Source organism: Prenolepis imparis, unplaced genomic scaffold, assembly GCF_030444845.1.
Source record: "Prenolepis imparis isolate NDT839.2.m4 unplaced genomic scaffold, iyPreImpa1.0 SCAF_5, whole genome shotgun sequence".
NCBI lineage: Eukaryota > Metazoa > Arthropoda > Insecta > Hymenoptera > Formicidae > Prenolepis > Prenolepis imparis.
Genome location: NW_028141163.1, coordinates 20,118,681 through 20,142,650, shown reverse-complemented (window position 1 = coordinate 20,142,650; position 23,970 = coordinate 20,118,681). Strand labels below are relative to the sequence as shown.

General features: G+C 37.3%; 1 protein-coding gene and 1 pseudogene across 1 annotated transcript; one reads left to right on the top strand and one right to left on the bottom strand.

The window, feature by feature from the left end:
• The window catches only part of LOC145936526 (lipase 3-like), a 66,376-nt pseudogene extending 42,940 nt beyond the window's left edge, over positions 1 to 23,436 (top strand).
• On the bottom strand, positions 10,843 to 12,297 carry LOC145935852 (uncharacterized). Its single transcript, XM_083037521.1, has 4 exons — positions 12,193 to 12,297; positions 11,811 to 12,013; positions 11,320 to 11,588; positions 10,843 to 11,231 (listed from the first exon to the last, which is right to left on the bottom strand). Exons 2-4 carry the CDS (start codon positions 11,992 to 11,994, stop codon positions 10,974 to 10,976), a joined length of 711 nt encoding a protein of 236 aa, XP_082893647.1. The 5' UTR covers positions 11,995 to 12,013; positions 12,193 to 12,297; the 3' UTR covers positions 10,843 to 10,973.
• Positions 23,437 to 23,970: the final 534 nt, after the last annotated feature.

The following is a 23,970-nucleotide window of genomic DNA, read 5'->3' as shown; positions in this document are numbered from 1 at the left end:
TTATAGTAAATGTTAAAATATTTAAGGCAATCTGAAACTAATTAAAAAATCTATTTATTTATATTTGAATAATATTCTAAAGTCTTTTATTGCCGGTTTATAATCATGTTGTACGCTGACCGGCAGGAATAGTGTCCGTCGCTCCTTGATCTTCGCCGCGCTTCAAACGACACGTTCAGTCGTGTTACGTATGTGTGCGTGTGACTTTCGGTTGTCATACACGAATACACATATCTAACGCCGGATAATTCCTGTCGTTGCGTGTTACGTGTACACGCACCGGCAGGAATGGTGTCCGGCGTTAGATGGGCGAATACGTGTATGACAGCCGAAAGTTATACGCACACATACGTAACGCGACGTACGTGTCGCTTCAAGCGCGGCGGAGATCAAGGAGCAAAGGAGAAAATAGTAGGGGGTACTCCAATTTTGCATCTCTTTCATACATCGCACGATTGAGAGAGAAAGCAATGCAAGACGTGATAACCGCTAGTGGTGTCCAATAGCTATCTCACTCACTCGACTGTCGAACGGAGGAAGTGCGAGTGAGACAGCTATACGGACACCGCGGATCGCGCTGTCATTCGGCTGTCATACACACATCTTAACGCCGGACACAATTCCTGCCGGTGCGCGTACACCGAGTGCCGGCATTCATCCTCAATATTAAAATTAATAATTATTGATTTATTATTTATTATTATTATTAGTATATAATTTATTATTCTTATACTTATTATATATATATATACTTATTATGTATATATGTCGTGAGCATATAAGGGGAACAAAATCTCAACCGTATGCATGCTTTGGGTACATTTGTATACTTTGGGGACAGGCTTCAAACTACACACATATCAAACACGCGTGATTCGGAAACAATCTCCTATATATATTAAACTCATAGTTTGAACACCTATCAATTACTAATGGATGATGACTTCACTGAATAAATTTGAAGTTATAAAAATATTTCAAATATTTATATTAAAGTGACCTCAATGTATGTTGTGTAATTATTATAGATAATTTGTCTGATAGATCCAATAGTTAAGAGATACGGAGGTAGCCAAAAATCACACAAAAAGAATATTAATTTTCTACAAAGACTATGATAACAACTATATTTTTGCTTGCCGGGCTTTAACAAACTATACACTGTCCATGTCATTTTATATATAATTTTAAAAATAATTATATTTTTATATTAACATGCGCTTATTATTTTAGATTATTATCTTAATATTAATTATATTTTCAAAATTATATTGTTTATTAATTTGATATGCATTTTTATTGAGTTTGTTGCCGTCGGCTACCGGTATTCGACACGGCGCCAAACAAAATGTATTCAAATTCATTCAGTGAAGTCATCCATTAGTTGATAAAATTCAAGGTGTTCAAACTACGAGTGTAACATATATAGGAGATTGTCTCCGAACCACGCGTGTTTGATATGTGTATAGTTTGAGGCCTGTCCCCAAAGTATACAAATGTTTCCAAAGCATGCATACGCTTGAGATTTTGTCCTCGCTACATGCTCACGATATATATACATATACATATATGACTTTTTATTCAGTTTAACCCGTTTTATTTCTATGACGGATAGAGCGATTGACTTGAGACATCCTTTATAATAATAAGATTTATGAAATGAATTTATTTCTTCAATTATCAGTTATATGTCAAGCTGACCTCCACCTCCGCCTCCAGTGACCAACACCGTACATTCCAATTTGGTACCGTGTCGAATATACCGGTGGCCGACGGCAACAAACTCAAGAAAAATGCATAAAATCAATAAACAATATAATTAATATTAAGATAATACTCTAAAATAATAAATTATCTATGAATTATACAACGCATACATTGAGGTCACTTTGGTCACAAACCCTGTATAGAGTGTCCCAAGTCAATTGCTTTATCCGTCATAGAAATAGAACGGGTTAAACTGCATAAAAAGTCCTCCATTTTGCTACTTTCACAATAATTAACGAGAAATTAATTTAAAAACATCGGTCAATCCGCGAATAGAAGCGCGCGGCAAGAAGAAACAGTCCGCTGTAACTTGATACACGGCGCACGGTGAAGCAAAGGAGCGCTCTACGGAAAACAATAGCTATGTACGAGCGATTTCGTTGCAGTTCCAAAATGGACTTTTTTACTCATGTTTACCCATTCTATCTCCATATAACGGATGAGGCGGATTGGCTTGGGATGTCTTGAAGAACTTTTTATCTATATACATATATCCATAATTTTTTTTATAAATATAAGAAATGAAAAAATCCGAATAAAGCTTTCTTTCTTTTTAATTTCGATTATTTATTTCATTTGAATCAGTCAATATTTTTTGTCAACTGCTCTTAAGAAATAAAATAACTAACTAATATTACAATGTTACAATAAATTAATTATTTTTATTATATTTTTTAATAAATAATTAAATAATAAATTAAATATATGCATCGCATATTTTGAGCATATATACTTAATAAAAATATTCGGATTTTATTTCTTATATTTATAAAAAAGGAATTGCGGATATGTATAGATAAAAAATTCTACAGGGCATTCCAAGTCAATCCTTCTCATCTGTTATATGGAGATAGAATGAATTAAACGTGAGTAAGAAAGTCCGTTTTGACTGCAACGAAATCGCTCGTACATAGCTATTGTTTTCCGTAGAGCGCTCCTTTGCTTCACCGTGCGCCGTGTATCAAGTTACAGCGGACTGTTTCTTCTTGCCGCGCGCTTCTATTCGCGGATTGACCGATCTTTTTAAATTAATTTCTCGTTAATTATTGTGAAAGTAGCAAAATGGAGGACTTTTTATGCAGTTTAACCCGTTCTATTTCTATCACGAATAGAGCAATTGACTTGGGACACTCTATACAGGGTTTGTGACCAAAGTGACCTCAATGTATGCGTTGTATAATTTATAGATAATTTATTATTTTAAAGTATTATTTTAATATTAATTATATTTTTTAAATTATATTGTTTATTGATTTTATGCATTTTTCTTGAGTTTGTTGCCGTCGGCCACCGGTATATTCGACACGGTACCAAATTGGAATGTATGGTGTTGGTCACTGGAGGCGGAGGTGGAGGTCAGCTTGACATATAACTGATAATTGAAGAAATAAATTCATTTTTCATAAATCTTATTATTATACAGGATGTCTCAAGTCAATCGCTCTATCCATCACAGAAATAAAACGGGTTAAACTGAATAAAAAGTCATATATATGTATATATATATATCGTAAGCATGTAACGAGGACAAAATCTCAAGCGTATGCATCTCCGAACCACGCGTGTTTGATATGTGTATAGTTTGAGGCCTGTCCCCAAAATATACAAATGTCCCCAAAGCATGCATACGCTTGAGATTTTGTCCTCGTTACATGCTCACGATATATATACATATATATGACTTTTTATTCAGTTTAACCCGTTTTATTTCTATGACGGATAGAGCGATGACTTGAGACATCCTGTATAATAATAAGATTTATGAAATGAATTTATTTCTTCAATTATCAATTATATATTGTAGTTGGAGAAAACGTTAACACACGTTGAGTGTTGAGTGTCGAGCTGACCTCCACCTCCGCCTCCAGTGACCAACACCATACATTCCAATTTGGTACCGTGTCGAATATACCGGTGGCCGACGGCAACAAACTCAAGAAAAATGCATAAAATCAATAAACAATATAATTTTTAAAATATAATTAATATTAAGATAATACTCTAAAATAATAAATTATCTATGAATTATACAACCCATACATTGAGGTCACTTTGGTCACAAATCCTGTATAGAGTGTCCCAAGTCAATTGCTCTATCCGTCATAGAAATAGAACGGGTTAAACTGCATAAAAAGTTCTTCATTTTGCTACTTTCACAATAATTAACGAGAAATTAATTTTAAAAAATCGGTCAATCCGCGAATAGAAGCGCGCGGCAAGAAGAAACATAACGGATTTTATTTCTTATATTTATAAAAAAAGAATTGCGGATATGTATAGATAAAAAGTTCTACAGGGCATTCTAAGTCAATCCTTCTCCTCTGTTATATGGAGATAGAATGAATTAAACGTGAGTAAGAAAGTCCGTTTTGACTGCAACGAAATCGCTCGTACATAGCTATTGTTTTCTGTAGAGTGCTCCTTTGCTTCACCGTGCGCCATGTATCAAGTTACAGCGGACTGTTCCTCTTGCCGCGCGCTTCTATTCGCGGATTGACCGATTTTTTAAAATTAATTTCTCGTTAATTATTGTGAAAGTAGCAAAATGGAGGACTTTTTATGCAGTTTAACTCGTTCTATTTCTATGACGGATAGAGCAATTGACTTGGGACACTCTATACAGGGTTTGTGACCAAAGTGACCTCAATGTATGCGTTGTATAATTCATAGATAATTTATTATTTTAGAGCAGTGCTGGGATTTACTTGCCATTTACGGCGAGATTTCGAGATGCACGCTTCTTGCCCCTCACTCCTCGCTCGCGCCATAGCAACGCAGCGCCGGCCGCTCGTAACTAAGGAGCGCGGCACATAGTCTCAGGAACGTGCGTATCAAACGTAATAGCACAATTAGCATTCTAATAGCAAAAGTTATTATTAAAATTTTCTATTCAATCTTTTATTTTGTATTAATAATACAAATAGTTATTATTCTATTATTAATCACGTATATGTGTTCTTTTGCTATTAGAATGCTAATTGTGCTATTGCGTTTGATACGCACGTTCCTGAGACTATGTGCCGCGCTCCTTAGTTACGAGCGACCGGCGCTGCGTTGTTATGGCGCGAGCGAGGAGTGGGGGGCAAGAGGCGTGCGTCTCGAAATCTCGCCGTAAATGGCAAGTAAATCCCAGCACTGTTTTAGAGTATTATCTTAATATACGTACATAATAAACGAATATTTCGGGAAGAGTTCCTGAATTATACATTTCACATATACAATAGAAATTTTTATCTTGTCCTCGAAGCATGCCTGAAATTTAAGATCTTTCTTATAATAATCATATACTTATTGTTAGAGGACTTTTCTTTTTATACCATTAAAATTATTTATATTTGTTAGTTTGATGTTTTATTATAAACAGCAAATGAATTATTATATTTTGCATTTACATAAAAAAGGAATATGTGCAACTTGCACTTCATTAATCCTTGATTTTTAAGTAAAATAAAGTATTATTCAAAATATTTTATTTGTTCAAAGAATCTAAAACGATACTCAAAACATATTCCTTATTTATAAATGCAAAATATAATAATTCATCATTTGTTATTTATAATATAATATTAAACTAACAAATATAGATAATTTAGTTTTAATAATATAAAAAAAGTTTTCAAGATATGCGATTATTATAAAGAAAATCTCAAATTTAACGCATGCTTTGAGGACAAGGTAAAAATTTCCATCTTATATGTAAAATGTATAATTCAAGAACTCCTCCCAAAATGTATTCGTTTATTATATACTATATATATAATAGTCCTCAAAGTATGCGGTTACTATAAAGTATACCTTTTTAAACGCATGTTTTGGGGACAATGTAAATATTTTATCATATGTATGTAAATTGTATATTTCGGGAACTGTCCCCAAAGTATTCGTTTATTATATACACGTATATATATAATAGTCCTCAAAGTATGCGGTTAACATAAGGAAGACCTCAAATTTAAACGCATGCTTTAAGGACAGGATAAAAATGACCGTCGTATATGTGAATTGTATGATTCAAGGACTGTCCTTGAAATATTCGTTTATTATATACATATTAAAATCCCCAAAGTATGCATTGTATACTAAAAAGTTATGTAATTTTAAAATTATTGCCTTATAAAAAATTTAATAATTTTGGACATGTTACTGTGACAATATTACACACATTAACGCAAAAAAATGGGGTGTCTCAAACTATGCGCTTGACATATATATATATATATATATATATATATATGTGTATATATATATATATATATATTGCGACGACTTTTTCTTCCGATTCGCGCGCGGCAAATCGGAAGAACGGAGCGGAGTCGTTTACAAAAAACGATATAGAGATAGATTTATTTAATTCCGCGTGTGAGCTAAGGTGTCGGTCGCTCCGCGTGTACCGCAGCGGAGAAAAGGGCCGCAATTAATACGAATCAATATGCTTAGGGCGCCAGACACGTTCTTTCACGCATCAATCCGCGAAATAATCCGACGCGAAATCTTGGCCAAAAACCCGCTACGGGCCGGTCAGCTCTCCTAACGGTAGAGGGGCAGGGTGGTGTTGCCGCGAACCCAATAGATTCGCGAATGATAAAGTCGCGAAATACTTAAATGCAGGACTTACAATTTACGTGACGAGACGAGACACGAAAGAAACGACGTGGTATATTTGGCAATTTTAATCATAGAAGTTTATTATAAAAAGAAAATAACATAAATTTATTAAAGAAAAATTAATGAAACAGAAATATAAAAGTACTAAAGAAATTAGCAAGTAATGTGCCGAATGCGACGGAAACATCAATCCGTTCAACAGTAATGATAATTTTGCGGTACGAGAATGTAATAAAGAAAATACGACGCTAGAGCTTCAAATAATATTAACGGTAACTTTAACTTACAAAAAAATCAATAATAACCTAATGGACTAACAATAGTGACGCGTAATAAAAATAATAATAAGCAGGCGAAATTCGTTAGCACGACCTACGACTTTAACAATAAGAGCGAGATAATCTCTCGCGGCGCAATTCGATAGTCTTCCGACGGCACGGGGTCGGGTCTTCGCTCTCTCTCTCTTTTCCGCGTGCGCGCTCTCGCGTGATCTCTCTCTCGTTTGCGCTCTCTCGCCGATGGTCGCGAGTATCATCGGTTCTCTCTACAATTAAATGTTTTACGCGAACTCTTTTTATACGCTCTTCCTTCGGATCGATAAATAATCCCGCGACAAAATTCTCACGCTACGACGGTACTCACTCAATCGCACGACACAATTATACAAAGACGCGACAACGCACAATCGCGATACGCAAACCCGACCGAATCCCGGAGAGACGATAATAACGTGTACTTTAATCCACGGACTGACGGTCTCGGAGGCTCTCGCCACTTAACGTCGATCGCTCACAAACACTAAAGCACCAAAGGTCGGGCAGAGCCCTCGCGAACACCTCTAATCTAAGGTTACACCAAAAAGCTCGCGACGACGTTAGAGTGGCTAAGGCTCGGACGTACATAAACGTGATTAATAGTTCTTACACGGGTGACCTCACCGATACGAAAATCTCTCTCCGTGGGCACCTCTGCGTCTCCAGTAACTCGAAATCTCGTTAGCCTCGAGATCAGCTGACGCTCGGTAACGGGCACGCACCACTGTTTCGAATCGATATCGGGACTCAATCCTGCGCGAAAGGGGTTGCGCGGACGCCCACCCAATAATTGCATCGCACGACTTATCGCCCTCGCGCGGTTTACGCACGGCCGTACTTAGGGCGACAGCGCCTTTATTTGTAATTCGCGAAATTTATGGTCGGCGCTCATTACGCCTTGTCCTCGATAGTTTCGCCGGTCCTTGGGCCTCGTACTATCCGGCGGGGTGGCCGGAATCAATTTTCGGACCCGCTGAGGTGCAGCTCGATACTATCCGCCCTCGTTGATCAGGGGTGACTTCCTCGCCCTTTCAATGTACGTCATCGCCCGGTTTCGAGGATCTGCGCGATCCACGCGGTAACGGCCGTGCCCTTGAGTCAGCCGAATGCCAATTTTTGTAAATACGGCTGCTTCCGACAGTTTTTAGGTTCCTCCAAGGTTGCTATTATTATTTCGCTCTGTCCTCCCGACAACGCTCTGTGTACGATAAAAAAAAATAAAAATAAACGCGAATTAATAAATATAATTTTGATCTCGCAAGCCGTCTCTCCGGGGAAAATCGGTAGCTCTCGTGCTCTCTCTCTCTCTCGCGTGGCGCGGCCGCTCGGCCCTTGCCCCGCGATTTTGGTTGGAGGGACGCGCGTCGTGACGGCAATGTCACAATATATATATATATATATATATATATATATATATATATACATATATAGGATATACAAGGATATTCAACCAGTAGGTCAAGTACACAAAATTATTAATTGATAAAGATAAATATTATTATTAATGAGAATAATTAATTCATATTATTAATAACAAAATATTATAGAGTAACGATAAACACGCATCGGCGCGATACACGAGTTATAAGTTGTACCCGTGCCGAGCTTGGCCGTTACGCTCCTGTCCGCGCGAATTTCATGCGCTCCCATACGTCAACTTCAATGCCTCACCATTCAAATTCTATTCATTGAATCACATTTTTGTAAAGAACTTTTCGACTTAGAATTTCATGAAGAATCTGTCATTAAAAGCTTCTTCGCCAGTTCTGGGACACCCTGTATATATATATATTTAAATGGCATTTATCTAAAAATAGTTATAAATATATAAAGTATTTTCTATATAAATGATGTACAGACAAGTATTAGAAGTACAGATATTACAAATATTTGTGGTCAGTAAGTTGTAAGATATAGGTACGTATATACCTTTCTCTTAGACAAAATTTTTAGAAATGTATTATGTTGATGTATAATAAATATATATATATATATATATAATTCTTTGTATAAAAATCTTGATGCCTATTTATATAAGACGTTTTTTTATATATATATTATATTATACATATATGCATTTTACATATTATATGTATACATATATTATACATAGTGTTTGGAGGGTGTGTTCAAGTCTCCTCCTAAAGCGATAGTTGCTATTTTATTCGAATCTAATAGCGTTTTCGATTGGGGTGCACTGGCTGTACTGAGTGTCAGGCGCGTGTTCGATTGGCAGTGCCAATGCGCACTTGACTAGTGTTGCGTGTTCGTTTGAACGCACGACACTCGCATAGTGCGCACTCAGTGCGCACTAAGTGGCACGAGATATTTTGACGGTGCCAGTTCAGTGCACTGGATGCATGCAAGCAGTAGGGCATTCTTTTGAATAATAACGAACGAAAATTCATAATGAGCAATTCGGATTTGGCTCTCTTTAATATTTTGGAGACATTTTTGGAATCTTCTTCTAGTTCAAGCGAGGAAGAAGAAATAATTATAACTCTTCGAACTAGAAGAATAATTCCAAAAACTGTAAATTATGTAGAATGTGTGAAAAAAATGGATAATGACACCGTAAGTGTTATATCTTTTTATATAAACATCGAACCTATACCCTTTTTTAAAATATAATTAATGTACTTAATGTAATATAATAGCATTTTTATACTGAATAATAATAATTTTTATATTTGTCATAGTTCTGTAGGCACTTCAGAATGTGTCCAGAAACATGTGAGCAATTAATAGATGGTTTTCAGCAATCAGATTTCTTTCCAAAAAATGAAATGCATGGTGGTAGATCAGCAGTTTCTGCTGAAAAGCATATTTTATCTTTTTTGTGGTTAGTACAGCAGAAAACAGTTCCTTTTAATAATTATAATTGTATAAAAATTGATATAATATATTTTATAGGTTTGCAGGAAACAAATCATCGATGCGAGACGTAGCAGATCGATTCGATACAGTTATTTCAACCTGCGAAATGATTTTATCAAGGGTTATGAATTATCTTTTAAGCATAGCGAAAGATGTTATAAAGTTTCCTAATAATGACGAAGAAAAAGATGAGCTGGTTTATCGTTTTTCAAAGGTTACATCTTAAATAAAAGAAAATTACTTTTAATTATTATTGAATTGTTATAAATTAAAATAATAAATAATTATTTCTTTTCAGATATCAGGTTTTCCAAATGTATTAGGATGTATTGATGGATCGTATATAAACATTCGAACTCCTAAGTATAAAATAAGATCTACTTACGCTAATCGACATGACAAAACGAGTCTTGTATTACAAGGAATTTGTGATGATGAGAAGAGATTTATTGACGCCTTCACTGGAGTGGCTGGCAAACTTCACGATAGCAGGACATTCACATTATCCTTCATAAGCAAAAATATTAGTGGTATATGTCAAAATGGAAAGTATCACTTGTTAGGCGATAGTGCTTACCCAATAAGGGAATATCTTTTAACACCTTATAAAGATTATGGAAATCTTATTCGATCACAAAGAATATATAACAAAAAGCTTTGTGGAACTAGAGTGCTTATCGAAAATGCATTTGGCTTGTTAAAGTCGCGATTTCATCAGTTAATAGAATTACAATTTCACGATGTCAAAAAAATGTCAAAATTTATAATGGCATGTTGCGTATTGCATAATTTGTGTATTGATTTGAAGGATTCATTCGACATAGAATTAATAAACGAGCCCAATAATGATGAAATATTTAATATCGATGATCCCCAAGTTTTGGGAGAAATAGAAGCAAAAAGAAGAGGAGAGCAGAAGAGAAATGAAATATGCGAATCATTTGATAATAGTTAATAGTAAATAGATGATAGTTTTAAATTTAAAGGTTTTTGGATCATATGTACATTTTATTAAAAAAACATGAATAAAAAATGAAACAATATCTATTACTTGTTAAATGTTTTAATGTTTATAGTTCTTGCATCTCATTATATCTATTTTTTCCATTGCACTTACATTCTAATTCTAAATAACAAAAATAAAATATAATTACAAAAATAAAATAAAATTCTTATTCTATTATTAATGCCTTAATTTGTGTAACAGTCTTTAAATTAAAATAAAATAAAAAATAATAATAATGAACACAAAACATGACACAATATTAAGTTTGGTAGAATATTTGGAAATAATGCAAATACTTTGGTACAATATTTGGAAGTAATGCCGTTTACTCGGCTAACCCTGAAGGGGTTTACATATATATAAATGTATATAACTTATTCGTTGAAAGTGTTTGGAATGTTATATTATTCACTTTTCTTTTCGTAATATTTCTCACAAAATTGTTTAAACAACTCAAGTTTTTCTCGATGTCTTCGTTCTCTACCTTCTTCTTTCTTTTCATGTATTTCCTTCAAAGTGTCTTCGACACTTCGATTCTTATTAGAAATCTTCTTTTTCTTAGCATTTGTCTCTTTATCAGAAACGTTTTCTTTGGTTTCATTTCCAAGATTAGATAATATTCGTTTCTTCTTTACAACTAGATGTTTGGCGTCCATTAAAACCTATATTTATACACAAATAATGTTAAAATTACAAAATATAATTAAAAATTTATAAGATTGATTACATGATTTAAAATTAAAATTATACCTCAGGTTCTATGCTATCATCTAATCCTACAATTCCTGATAATTCATTTTCATAAGGAACAGTCATTTTACTCCGCCCTGTACTTTTGTTGTTATCGATTGCCTTCTTCTTTCGTTTCATGATGGTTTTATACCGATTTTCACATTGCAGGGATGTTTTGGACACACCAAAAATATTTTTTAAGTCCATTGCTATTTTCTCCCACATAGTTTTCTTTGTTTTAAATTGTTTCATCGGACCAATCATAACCATGTATTGACCATATTTATCTAGGAGAAATTTCGTTTCACCTTCACTCCATTCTGCCAAATCTTAAAATATTTGTATTATTAGACCTTCATTGCATTGATAAATGTCTATTATAATTTATTTACCAATAATCACCAAGTTATCTGTTAGATAAAGTTATCTAGAGGTGAAGAAATTGGCCATAAGCAGCACAGTAAAAAATATTATTTGTTCATAATTTCCACAAAAAACAAATATATTACTTTTGCTATTATCAGTCTCGTCTACTTCTGAATTTTCTTGCGATTCCTGAACATTGCTACATCCAGCCTGGGATTCACAATTGTTAGTTTCTGGATCGGGATGATCATAATTAATATGATTCAATATAGTCTTATATGATCCAACAATTCCACAGAAACTGCACGCGACATTTATTTTTTCCATTATGAAAATGCTTTCAATCCTAAATGAATAATATCAAATATTAGTAAAAACTCAAAGATTAAATTAAAATTTTTTTATTTGTGCCATTGCATGTAATAATTTATTGCATGTAAGTGTGTATAATTATTGATAAATACGTGATATTCTTGATCATCTTTTATATTATTTAATTACATATAGTAAAAATCATTACTTAACTGAACACGAGATGCCGAGGTTACTTTTTCGTTCTTCCCGCGATCTAGTCAACTCAAGTGGCACTGAAAATTTCGGCGTGTTCTTTTTCACCTGCACTATTCAGTGCAACCCATGGAACTTGTCCAGTGTTCATGTGAACTGAGTACGCACTGGTGCGCACTAACTTTTTCCCAATCGAAAACGCTATAAAAATGGACTGTATCGAGCAATTTTACACGCGAAGGGTATAAGACTTGGCGGCTCGCGAATAGTAAATCGAGAATGAATTTCGGTAATAATTAGCAAAAGCGACAAGCGACAAAAGCGCGGCTATGAATTAATAGATATCAAATAATTAGCGAACGATAGCGACTCACCGCACGGTGCATACCTGGGATCTCGCTGTTCGGTCCTCGTGGTTCCTCGAAACTTTAGATTCTCGTCTTTCTTTGCTTTGATTCCATGCAGCAAAGCTATCAGGCAAGGTAAGAGCTCATGCAAGCAAGCAAGCAGGAATTCCATGCGTAATTGACGTCGACAAAAGAGCGGGCATCCACAATGCGAGAGCTCCGTGTCGCAAGTGAGTACGAGAGCGGTCCGTGCGAGAGTGAGTTCCAAAAGTCTCCCTGCAAGCGTATAGCAGACCCAGCAAAAAGCTCGCAAATTCTTCACGAGGTATCATCGGTGGATCGACGATGGCAGCACCGATAAGTGAGTCGAATTATTGATTACACAGCCGATCGCGATCCACCGACTTCTCGTGACAATCGATAACATATAGTAAATCTATATTTATTAACCTTACATCTAAATTATTAACGACGATAGACAAAATACAGAAAAGGAAAAACCCGACCCTAAATTACATCTAATTACTTATTAATTAACTAAAGTGAGCGCCAAACATACCGCCCACCAAAATAAGACTTATTTTTAAGAACTCTCAATTTACATTTTTCTCCGGTGAGTTGCCCATCGGCAGAGGGCACAGTTTCACCAGAGGACGAGTCAATAATCCGTCCGCAGTCCTCACCGTGGCTACCCGACATATCCCATCGCGACCGGGATACAGAGATACAATCCGCCCGCGCTTCCAATGCAACGGAGACGCGTTGGCCTCCTTTAAGAGAACCAAAGCGCCTTCCGAAACGGGCGCCCCAGGATTGAGCCACTTAGGACGCTGCTGTACAGTTTGCAAATACTCGAGATACCATCGTTTCCAAAAATCTCGATGCATCCGCTGAATGAGTTGCCACCTATCTAATCGACCCAATGGCACAGACGCTAGATCGGGACTTGGAAGTGAAACGAGAGTTTCGGTGGTCAGAAAGTGTCCTGGCGAGAGGACCGCAAGATCGTTCGGATCGGTACTCACTGGGCAGAGAGGCCTGGAATTAAGAACAGCTTCTACCTGAGCAAGAATGGTGGAGAACTCTTCTATCGAGAGGAGTTGATCACCCACTACGCGCTTGAGATGTGTCTTGAATGATTTTACTCCCGCCTCCCACAGGCCTCCAAAATGAAGCGCCGAAGGCGGATTAAATGACCACCTGATTTTCTCACTTTCGGTAGCCAATTCCATATATCTTAACAGTTCGCGGTGCGCACCGACAAAATTGGTACCGCAATCACTAAAGATGAGCGAGCACCTTCCGCGCCGAGCAACAAAACGCCGCAAGGCGGCCAAGAATGAGTCCGTACTCAAAGAAAAGGCGATTTCTAAATGGACGGCCTTAACAGCAAAACAAACGAACACGCAAACATACACTTTAAACGAGGTAGTTCCGCGAGCTCGACGAGGCGACACCAAAAAGGGGCCAGCGAAATCTACGCCTGTAATTGAGAAAGGCTTGACCTGATTGACTCGCTCGGAGGGTAGAGAGGCCATGAAAGGCTGAGCAATACGAGGGTTTGCCCGGAAGCAACGATAACATTTCGAGAGAACTCGCTTGATCGCACGCTGCACTCCCAACACCCAGAAGTTTTGAGCTAATAGATACTGCAGAGTACGCCTGCCAGGATGCATATGCTGTTGATGAGTGCTCTCAATCAGAAGCTCCGTAAGACGATGTCGGTTCGGTAACAATGCCGGTTGCATCGTCTCGTATGGCAAGATCGAGTTTATTATCCTTCCGCCCACCCTGAGGATTCCGCGCGAATCAAGAAAGGGAACAAGTTTGCGGAAATCCCGGGAGACCCTCTTTTTGCTTTCCAACGCTTGTAGCTCCACCGAGAAGCTTTCAGTTTGCACGTACTTAACCAGCAAGAGTAGAGCGGAATGAGATTCCAATTGATCGACTGCCGCACTACTTGGAATCGGAACTTTTCGGCAATTACTAACAAAACGACGACAGTAAGCTACGATACGACAGATCTTCTCCAACGACGAGAATTTCGACAACAAGAGTTCGAATGGAGACGACAAAACGCTAGTGAGAAATACAACCGAAGCCGTCTCAGCTTCCGGTAAAACGACAGAATCAGTATCGAGTTCATTGCGTGGTCGAAAATCCCTCAGCCAATCGGGCCTCTTCCACCATAGGTCGCAGGCCACAAGTTCCCGAGGAAACAATCCACGTGAGCAATGATCAGCGGGATTAGAATCAGTCCCGACATGACCCCAAGCAGCAACAGCGAGATTCTCCTGTATCCGTGCCACGCGATTACGAACAAAAGTCTTCCACCGATGTGAAGATGACCGAATCCAAGCAAGGGTCACCATTGAATCCGACCAGGCGTGTACGGAGTCCAAGGTGAACCGATCCTGGAGTACCTGTTGCAAATACTTAATCAATTCCGAGAGCAATAGAGCCGCGCATAATTCCAAGCGTGGCACGGTAAGAGACTTAAGCGGAGCGACCTTCGATTTAGCGATAAGCAGGCGAATAATGACCCGAGTGGTCGTATCGACACGCAAATAAACGACGGCCCCATAACCGCGCTCACTGGCGTCGCAAAAACCATGAATCTCCCCACGCAGCACACCATCAAACGCGAGAGATCGAGGTATCCGCAAAGAGGCCAGCTCCCCCAGCTCAAGTTCATACCTAGCCCACTGTTGACAAATATCAGTAGGAGGTTGAACGTCCCAGTCCAAGCCTAGCGTCCATAATCGTTGGATGAGCAGCTTGGCAGCGAAAGTGAGAGGCGCCAGAAATCCCAAGGGGTCAAAAATTCGCGCCAACTCCGATAGGATGACCCACTTTGAGCACTCTCTATTTAAGGGGTGAACCTGAAATGCAAAACAATCTGAAGGCGCATACCATCGAAGTCCAAGCACCTTCAGAAAATAATTTTCACCAGAGTCGAAAGATAACATTGAGTCGCTGCAATGCTCCGACGCGATATCCTTTAACACGGCAGAATGGCTAGTAGCCCACTTTCTCAAGGAAAAACCCGCACTTCGGAGCAAGTCTTGTAATTGATCTCGAAGCGCGAGAGCCTCCTCGATGGAGTAAACACTCGCCACAATATCGTCGACGTATAAGGATGATCGCAAGGCCAGAGACGCTAAAGGGTGACTTTCCTTGCTCTCCTCCGATAACTGAAGCAAGCATCGAATCGCTAAATACGGAGAGGGAGTGATCCCGAAGGTTACGGTTCGTAATCTATAATCCGCTATAGGTTCGGAATCCGAAAATCGCCACACGATCCGCTGACAGTCACATTGCGAAGGTTCAACCTGGATCTGTCGAAACATCTGTTTGACATCCGCGGTCAGGGCCACAGATCCAATGCGGAAGCGAATCAAGATGGCCGAGATATCCTGCTGCAACTTAGGTCCACTCAAAAGTGTCTGATTAAGCGACAACCCATTCGAGTCCTTTGAGGAAGCGTCGAAAACTACCCTCAATTTAGTGGTTTCACTATCAAGCTTTATGACACCATGATGCGGCAAGTAACAAACTTCACCGTCCACCGGAAACGGTTGAGGAATAAGCTCCATGTGGCCCAATTCAAAATACTCTCGCATAAACGCCAAGTACTGCAACTTGAAGGCCTCGTCAGACTTGAAGCGGCGCTCGAGTGATCGAAGTCGATTAAGAGCAATTTGGCGCGAATCGACGAAACAAGGTGACTTCTGTGAAAAGGGGTACCGAACTACAAATCTACCGAGACCATCTCTACGAGTAGTACGCGCGAACAATCCTTCACAAAACTGGTCCTCCTTTGATGCTGGAGCGTTGTACGGAATCTCCTCTACCACCCAGAACTTTCGGATAGTAGTATCCAGAGTCCCCAGCGAGGTCACAAAGGAATGCACGGGCTGCGATGCCACCGAAGAGACCGCGCCCATCAACACCCATCCGAATATAGTATTAAGGGCATCTGGTTCTCCTACCTTTCCTTTACGATGGCCATCTCGAAGATATGATACAAAATTTTCGGCCCCTAGCAAAATGTCGATTCGACCTGGTCGATAGTAGTCGGGATCCGCTAGCGATAACCCTTCTAAATGTTTCCACGACCTTAACTCTACCTTGCCACTAGGTAACTGAGAAGAGATACGAGAGAGTATCGTAGCTTCTATTGGAATCCGGATATCATCTCGATCTCTGACGCGAAGCACGAAAGAAGTGCTATCTTTGGTGGTGGCGGCCTTGACATCATTCAACGCGAGCACTACCATCTGACTAGGCGTACGACTAAACCCGCCTCTTTGGACGCAACTTTCGGTAATAAAGTTAGATTGACTCGCGCAGTCTAAAAGAATACGGACCGGAGAAAAATTGCCATGTACGTCAGCAATCTCAGCTTTAACAGTCGATAATAGAACGACAGGTTTAGAACAGGAGATGCTAGCCATGGTCACGAGCGATGGTACTGTTTCAGTGGCAGTCGTAGCAGTCAAGAAGGACGACGCTGTTTCCGATAAAGAGGCGACGGCGGTCATAAAGAGGCATAGTAGCCTCCGTAGAACGGGGCTCAAAATGCAAAAGCGTATGGTGCTTTGCCTTGCACGAACGACAGGTCCAACTAGATGGACATTTGCTCACCTGATGCCCCGAACGAAGACAATTCAGGCACAATCTCAGATTCTTCGCCTTGGAATATCTATCCTTGGCCGACAATTTCAGAAAACCAGGACATTTTGCAAGGCCATGCGATTCTTTACAAATAAGACAATCTACGGTACTAGTCACAAACGAGGAAACAGATGACGCGGACCTTCCCTCCTATTTGCCCGTCTTTATCGGCGCACTCGATAAAGACGCGAAAACTCGACAGTAATCGTTTAAAAACGTAGTTAGCTGCTCATATCGTGGGATTTCAACTTCGCGATGCTCCGCTTCGAACTTCTCGCGCAACGAAGGAGTGATTTTGTCTAACAATAGGTTTAGCAATATAAAATCCCACGTCTCCGTAGGGAAATACATCAACTGCAAAGCTCTCAAATTTTCATTAAACGTATCTAAGAGCTGACGTAGCGAGTCGGATGAATCCGCCTTCAACGATTTTGCAGTTACGACTGAACGCCAGTAATGACTGGCCAACTTACGTTTATTCTGATATCTACCGACTAAAGAATCGTACGCGATCTCATAGTGGTCCGCGGATAGAGGCAGATTTTTAACCACATTAAGCGCGTCCCCGCTTAAGGAGGCAAGCAAATATTGATATTTGTCAATCGCGTCGAGTTGCGTGTTATTATGAATCGACTGGTTAAAAAGCGCGAAAAAAGAGGGCCAAAGCGTAAGGTCTCCCGAAAAACGCGGTAAAGATATCTTAGGTAGCTTGATTTTTGATGCTGAATTAGCCGAGGGAGTTTCGGTTGTTGAGGATCGAGGCTCACTCACGAACGTGTGATATGCCGTTTTTATGCGATAACGCATTTTATCAAAGCGCGCCCGAACTTTATCCTCAGTCTCGAAATCTGCCGTAGCATCTTGAAGCAATTTCAAATGAGCGATCTCGAAATCCTCGATAAGGGTGTGTTATAGCCCGAACTATAACCAGTAGTTATTAGGAATAAGAATTCACTAAATATTTTTATAGAATATTATAAGATATTTTTACGTATAAAAGAGCGCTCTCGACAAACGCTCGTCGCGTGAAAACGCTAACGCAGCGAGACACGCGCGAAGCACCGGAAACCGCGAGATGCAAGCGAAGACCTGCGACTTCAACCTGCTTCGCTTGCAGTTAGAATAAAAACGCGTGAATATTACTAACCAATCAGAGACCTGTTTCCAAGGGCCTCTCCCGAAGGAAATTCAAGAAACAAGGATTATAAAAGACCGAGAGTCAGCCCGCGGGCCAGTCGCAAGTTAAGATCTGAATGAGAAGTAACGAAATCGCTAATAAGAAACCAGAACATCAGAACGAGACTCACTAACAACGACCTGAATTATTGAGAGGAATACGAATATACGCTCATCGAATGTTACGCGAATATATATTTAAAGAAAGGACGAGAAATAAAGCGAAACCATATTCAATCCGAAATAAAAGTGTATTTTAAGAGAAAGAAAAGAGTACAACACTCCTAACTTCCTACGAAGTCCTGCACGACCCGAGGATCCTCATCCTTAATTCGGCGCAACCCCAGTGCCTTGTTCGAGGCACACAACAGGTGTCTACATCCGGATAGCACGCAAAAAATGCTGTTTTATACAGAGGATCCGCTTCAGCCTTTACCGCGGTGTCAAAAATTTCCGACAAACGTCTAACGCACAATTCGCGTTTGATCTGAGCATTTTTTGTCATCGTGAATTAGAAATATTTAAGTCAACGTATCACGCGACGATATCGACTCAATTTTTCGACCCAAATATCAAAATCAATCGACAATATAAACATTCGTGCCAAGAAGTCGACCAGATAGATGTTCGGTAATTATCGTTCGAGATTCAGTAGCACAAAATTACGAAATATATCTCAGTTCGAATGAAAGCGAGAAAGGACCGAATTCACGAGAACGACCTCGGAAATATATGCGGTGTAAATAATATAAACTGTAAGATAATAGATCCTGGAAGAGCGAGCTCTTGCACGGTGAAGACTACGGCGAGAGAAAGGATAGAAAAAACGTAAACACGCGCGCGAGGCTCGAGAGAACGCGAGATTACAGGCGTCGAGCGAGCAGAACAAATTTTGGAAAATTCCAACTACTAAATAAGAATGCTGTAAAGAACGACAAATTAACACAAGAAAAAATAGAGATACATATATACATAAATATACAACAATATTATATTGTAAGAGTGCGCAATATATTATAAGAATATTATAATTGATGACAATTCATGAATACTCTGGATAGAAGATATGCCTCTTTACAATGATGCAAATAACACCAAGAATGTTCGCAAAAGCAAGACATGAATAGACGAAATGTTCAGGACTGATTTACGAGTATCAAAATCAATTCTTTGGAATTCGCTTCCAAAATATAATAATTCCCGAGATGCGAAAGTAATTATACCAGTGAATGCAAGAGCAATCAAATTAATAATCGATATAATTCTATAATTCTTACTCAATTTCAATTGCAGTTAACAATTGTAATAATCAATAATATAATAATATAAGAATCAATAATTTTTCAAAAGCAACAAATAATAACAGTAATCCGATCAAGTAACAATACAATAAATGCGCAGATAATGATAGCAAGTAATAATCACAATATAGCAGTGGCAATTAATATAAGATATATATATATATATATATATATATATAATAAACTTAAAGTAATACACAAGATATCAAGCCGTATCAAATAGCATCCAAATGTAGCAAAAAAAAATACTAACAGATAAATCGCAAAATAATAGCCCGCAATAATAGCGAGAATTTAGAGCGAATAATACTCATAATGCAAATAGTAGCAAAGAATAATAGCAAAATTAATAGCAATAATAGTGGCGAAAACTAGTAGCAAATCTAGCAACAATAATGTAATGATCAAATAATAAACGCACGCAACAATCGAGTTGAACGCAGTGATTTATTATATCGCAAGTTATGTTAGCAAGATTTCGATATTAGAGCGAACCGAGTGTAGCTCTCAACGAAAATATTGACACACTCAAAACTCTGGAATGCCGCGACAAAAAACGAGAGAGAGAGAAGAAAATACAAGGTAAAATCGGGCAACGAGAGGTCGGTGTTAAATAGTACTAACATTCAAAAATCAATTTTTTTTTTTTTTTTTTTTAAGTGAAACAAATCCGGCTCGAAGGACCAATGTTTGAAGGGTGTGTTCAAGTCTCCTCCTAAAGCGATAGTTGCTATTTTATTCGAATCTAAAAATGGACTATATCGAGCAATTTTACACGCGAAGGGTATAAGACTTGGCGGCTCGCGAATAGTAAATCGAGAATGAATTTCGGTAATAATTAGCAAAAGCGACAAGCGACAAAAGCGCGGCTATGAATTAATAGATATCAAATAATTAGCGAACGATAGCGACTCACCGCACGGTGCATACCTGGGATCTCACTGTTCGGTCCTCGTGGTTCCTCGAAACTTTAGATTCTCGTCCTTCTTTGCTTTGATTCCATGCAGCAAAGCTATCAGGCAAGATAAGAGCTCATGCAAGCAAGCAAGCAGGAATTCCATGCGTAATTGACGTCGACAAAAGAGCAGGCATCCACAATGCGAGAGCTCCGTGTCGCAAGTGAGTACGAGAGCGGTCCGTGCGAGAGTGAGTTCCAAAAGTCTCCCTGCAAGCGTATAGCAGACCCAGCAAAAAGCTCGCAAATTCTTTACGAGGTATCATCGGTGGATCGACGATGGCAGCACCGATAAGTGAGTCGAATTATTGATTACACAGCCGATCGCGATCCACCGACTTCTCGTGACTCGATAACATATAGTAAATCTATATTTATTAACCTTACATCTAAATTATTAACGACGATAGACAAAATACAGAAAAGGAAAAACCCGACCCTAAATTATTTCTAATTACTTATTAATTAACTAAAGTGAGCGCCAAACACATAGGTATATATATTACATATATATTTATATTATTTTCTATATGTGTATGTGGCGATATATATTGTATATACATATATTTACATATTTATATGATTGTATATTGATTAAGTTTTTTATCAGCTTTAACTAATTGGGCATCTATGATTTACCCGCAATAATTACGTTTATTACAAATATGAGATCGCAACCATTGCATACGTACATTGGTCATTCAATGGGTACAACTTGTTTTTACGTAATGGCAACAGAGCGTCCGAAAATTGCTCAAATGGTGCAAATGATGATCAGCTTCGGACCAACGGCTTTTCTAAATCATATGACAAGTCCTATACGGTACTTGACCCCCTTCTTGCCAGATACGGTAAAGTATAATATAAGCTGTTGAATGCTGTTAGATAATAATTTATTATGTAAAAACTATTTAAAATATTTTTTAAAACAAAATAACAATTATTTATTGTCTCGTTTTTACATTTTATATATAAATGAATTAGTGTAATATTTTTTAAGTATTACTGCAACAATAATAATATTACAATCCAAACAGCGCATATGTTCTTTAAAAAATATCTAAAAAAATGAATTAATGACATTTTATACATCTAAAACACAAATTTATTTGAAAATTAAATGAGAAATGTCAAAGATTTCTATATCCAAAAAATTTAAAAAAAATAATTCTAACAGATTTAAACAAAAATGTGTTCTTTTTTGCTTTACATTCTATTCGTATCTGCCGTGCATATTCAATTTTTATCGTTATTTATTCTGTCATCGATTTTAATTTTAATGAAATGTTTTTCGACGAGTTAAAATTAAAATCAAAGAACCTCTCAAAGCTATTATATATTTTATTTCAAAAAGACAAATAATTTTTTTTATTTAGAGATTTATGTATTATACTATTAAAAGATCTTCGATTGCAGATAATGATGCGATCTTTTTTTAATAACTTCCTGTCAACCGAATCTGTAAGATCTTTTTTGAAATATTTATGCGCCCACAATCTCGGAAAGGAAATCTGCGTCAATTTAATGTTTATAATGTGGGGTTACGACTGGGAGCAGCTTAACTATGTGAGTAATAATGTCCTGAATGTCGAATGATCGAGATACAGATACTAATACGATCGAATCGAGATACTACGAAGCTTCGATCGTCACATGACACTTGACACATGACTCACGTGACACTTAAACCCTCGATTGTCGCGTGACTCACGGGATCACGTAATTCAAATAAAATTTTGCGTACATGTCTTCTTATCTTTTTCACTTAGACTCTGCTGCCCGAAATCATGAGTCACTTACCTGCCGGTGGTTCATCTAATACGGTGACGCACTACTCTCAGGGAGTCCAATCGGGCAAATTTTGCCAATATGACTACGGTCGCGCGGAAAATCTGTTGATATACAACTCGGTGGAACCTCCGGACTACGATCTTTCGAAAATCATGGTTTCGATGGCGTTGTTTTACGGCACTGGCGACACGTTCATTGACATCGTGGTAAATGACAAAAAAATAAATGTTATAGAATATTAGAAAGAAAATACGTAGTAGAAATTGATATCGCGATATAATTATACAGTTTCCTATTTTAATTTATTACCTCAATTAACATAGCTATTTATCAATTTACGAAAAAATGTTTTAAACAAAAGTAGGATTTCGAGAGAAAAGATGGCGCGCGCTACTGACTTTTTCCTAAAGAGCGCTTTTCAAAATCATTTAAAGGTCATTAATTTTTTTAAATGACCAATTTTTTTTATATAGATTGATTTCTTGCAATATTAGGTATTAGAAGTTATAAGAGTGAGATGGTCAAAAAGTGAATAGTTTACGAGATATTTTATACTTTGGCATAATCTTACATAAATATGAAATATGAAATTTTTCAATAATTTTTACCTCAATACCTTTATACACCAAATAATGAAAGAAATTAATTGGTACAAAGAAAACACATAGTTGTTTATAAGGAAAAATATAGCTGCTAGTTGCAAATTACATATATTACATACTACAAAATGGGACATTGTATATGAATTAAACTTCGTATGTATATAGATATGAGAAATGAGTTTAAAAAAACTTTTTTTTTCAAGGATTTGAAAAGGTTGTTCTGCACATTACCCAATGTAATGGATGTATATGAAGTGCCGTGGCCTAATTTCAATCACGCGGACTTTATTTTTGCCAAAGATGCACCAAAACTGGTTTACGAAAGAGTTTTCAGGATCATGAGAAAGGAGAATATAAATAATGTTACATTGGCAATGAAAATAAAAAATGAATGTTACACGCCAAATCTTTAACAATGGATACATTTCGATAGCAGGTGTTAGCATTAATTTTATGAATTGTAAACTTATATTTTTTAGTATTATTTATACAATTAGTATATACACAATTTTAATTTAAAGCTTAGTTGCAAGGATACGTGATGGCAAAAATTGGGAACATACAAAAAATTATGACCTCCCCTGACATTTTCGCTGAGGAAAAATTGTCTCCAAATAATCCCAGGAATCTGCCATTAACAGATTATACGGTAGATCTAGGATACCCTATATAAGTGAATTAAAACAATTCTTTTTAAACAATTCGTTTCAGCAAGTAATAGGTCAATGTTATATAAAAATAGCATTATAATATAGTATAGTTTATAATAATACATAATAAATATAAGAATATAAATAACAATATCAATAGTCAATAGCAATATATAACAAATACGTTTAAATTATAACATATTAATATAAAGACGATAAAATGTTAAATAAACAATTATTTTCTAACAAAAATTATTTACAAAAATTTATATTATATTTAATACAATAATTATTAAC

What these genes read in the sequence shown, in the direction of transcription:
- LOC145935852 (XM_083037521.1), bottom strand. Translation starts at nt 11,994, where the DNA reads ATGGAAAAAATAAATGTCGCGTGCAGTTTCTGTGGAATTGTTGGATCA. An exon ending in CGAGACTGATAATAGCAAAA is followed by an intron (nt 11,589 to 11,810) that starts GTAATATATTTG and finishes AATTTCTCCTAG; the next exon opens with ATAAATATGGTCAATACATG. An exon ending in ATGATAGCATAGAACCTGAG is followed by an intron (nt 11,232 to 11,319) that starts GTATAATTTTAA and finishes GTATAAATATAG; the next exon opens with GTTTTAATGGACGCCAAACA.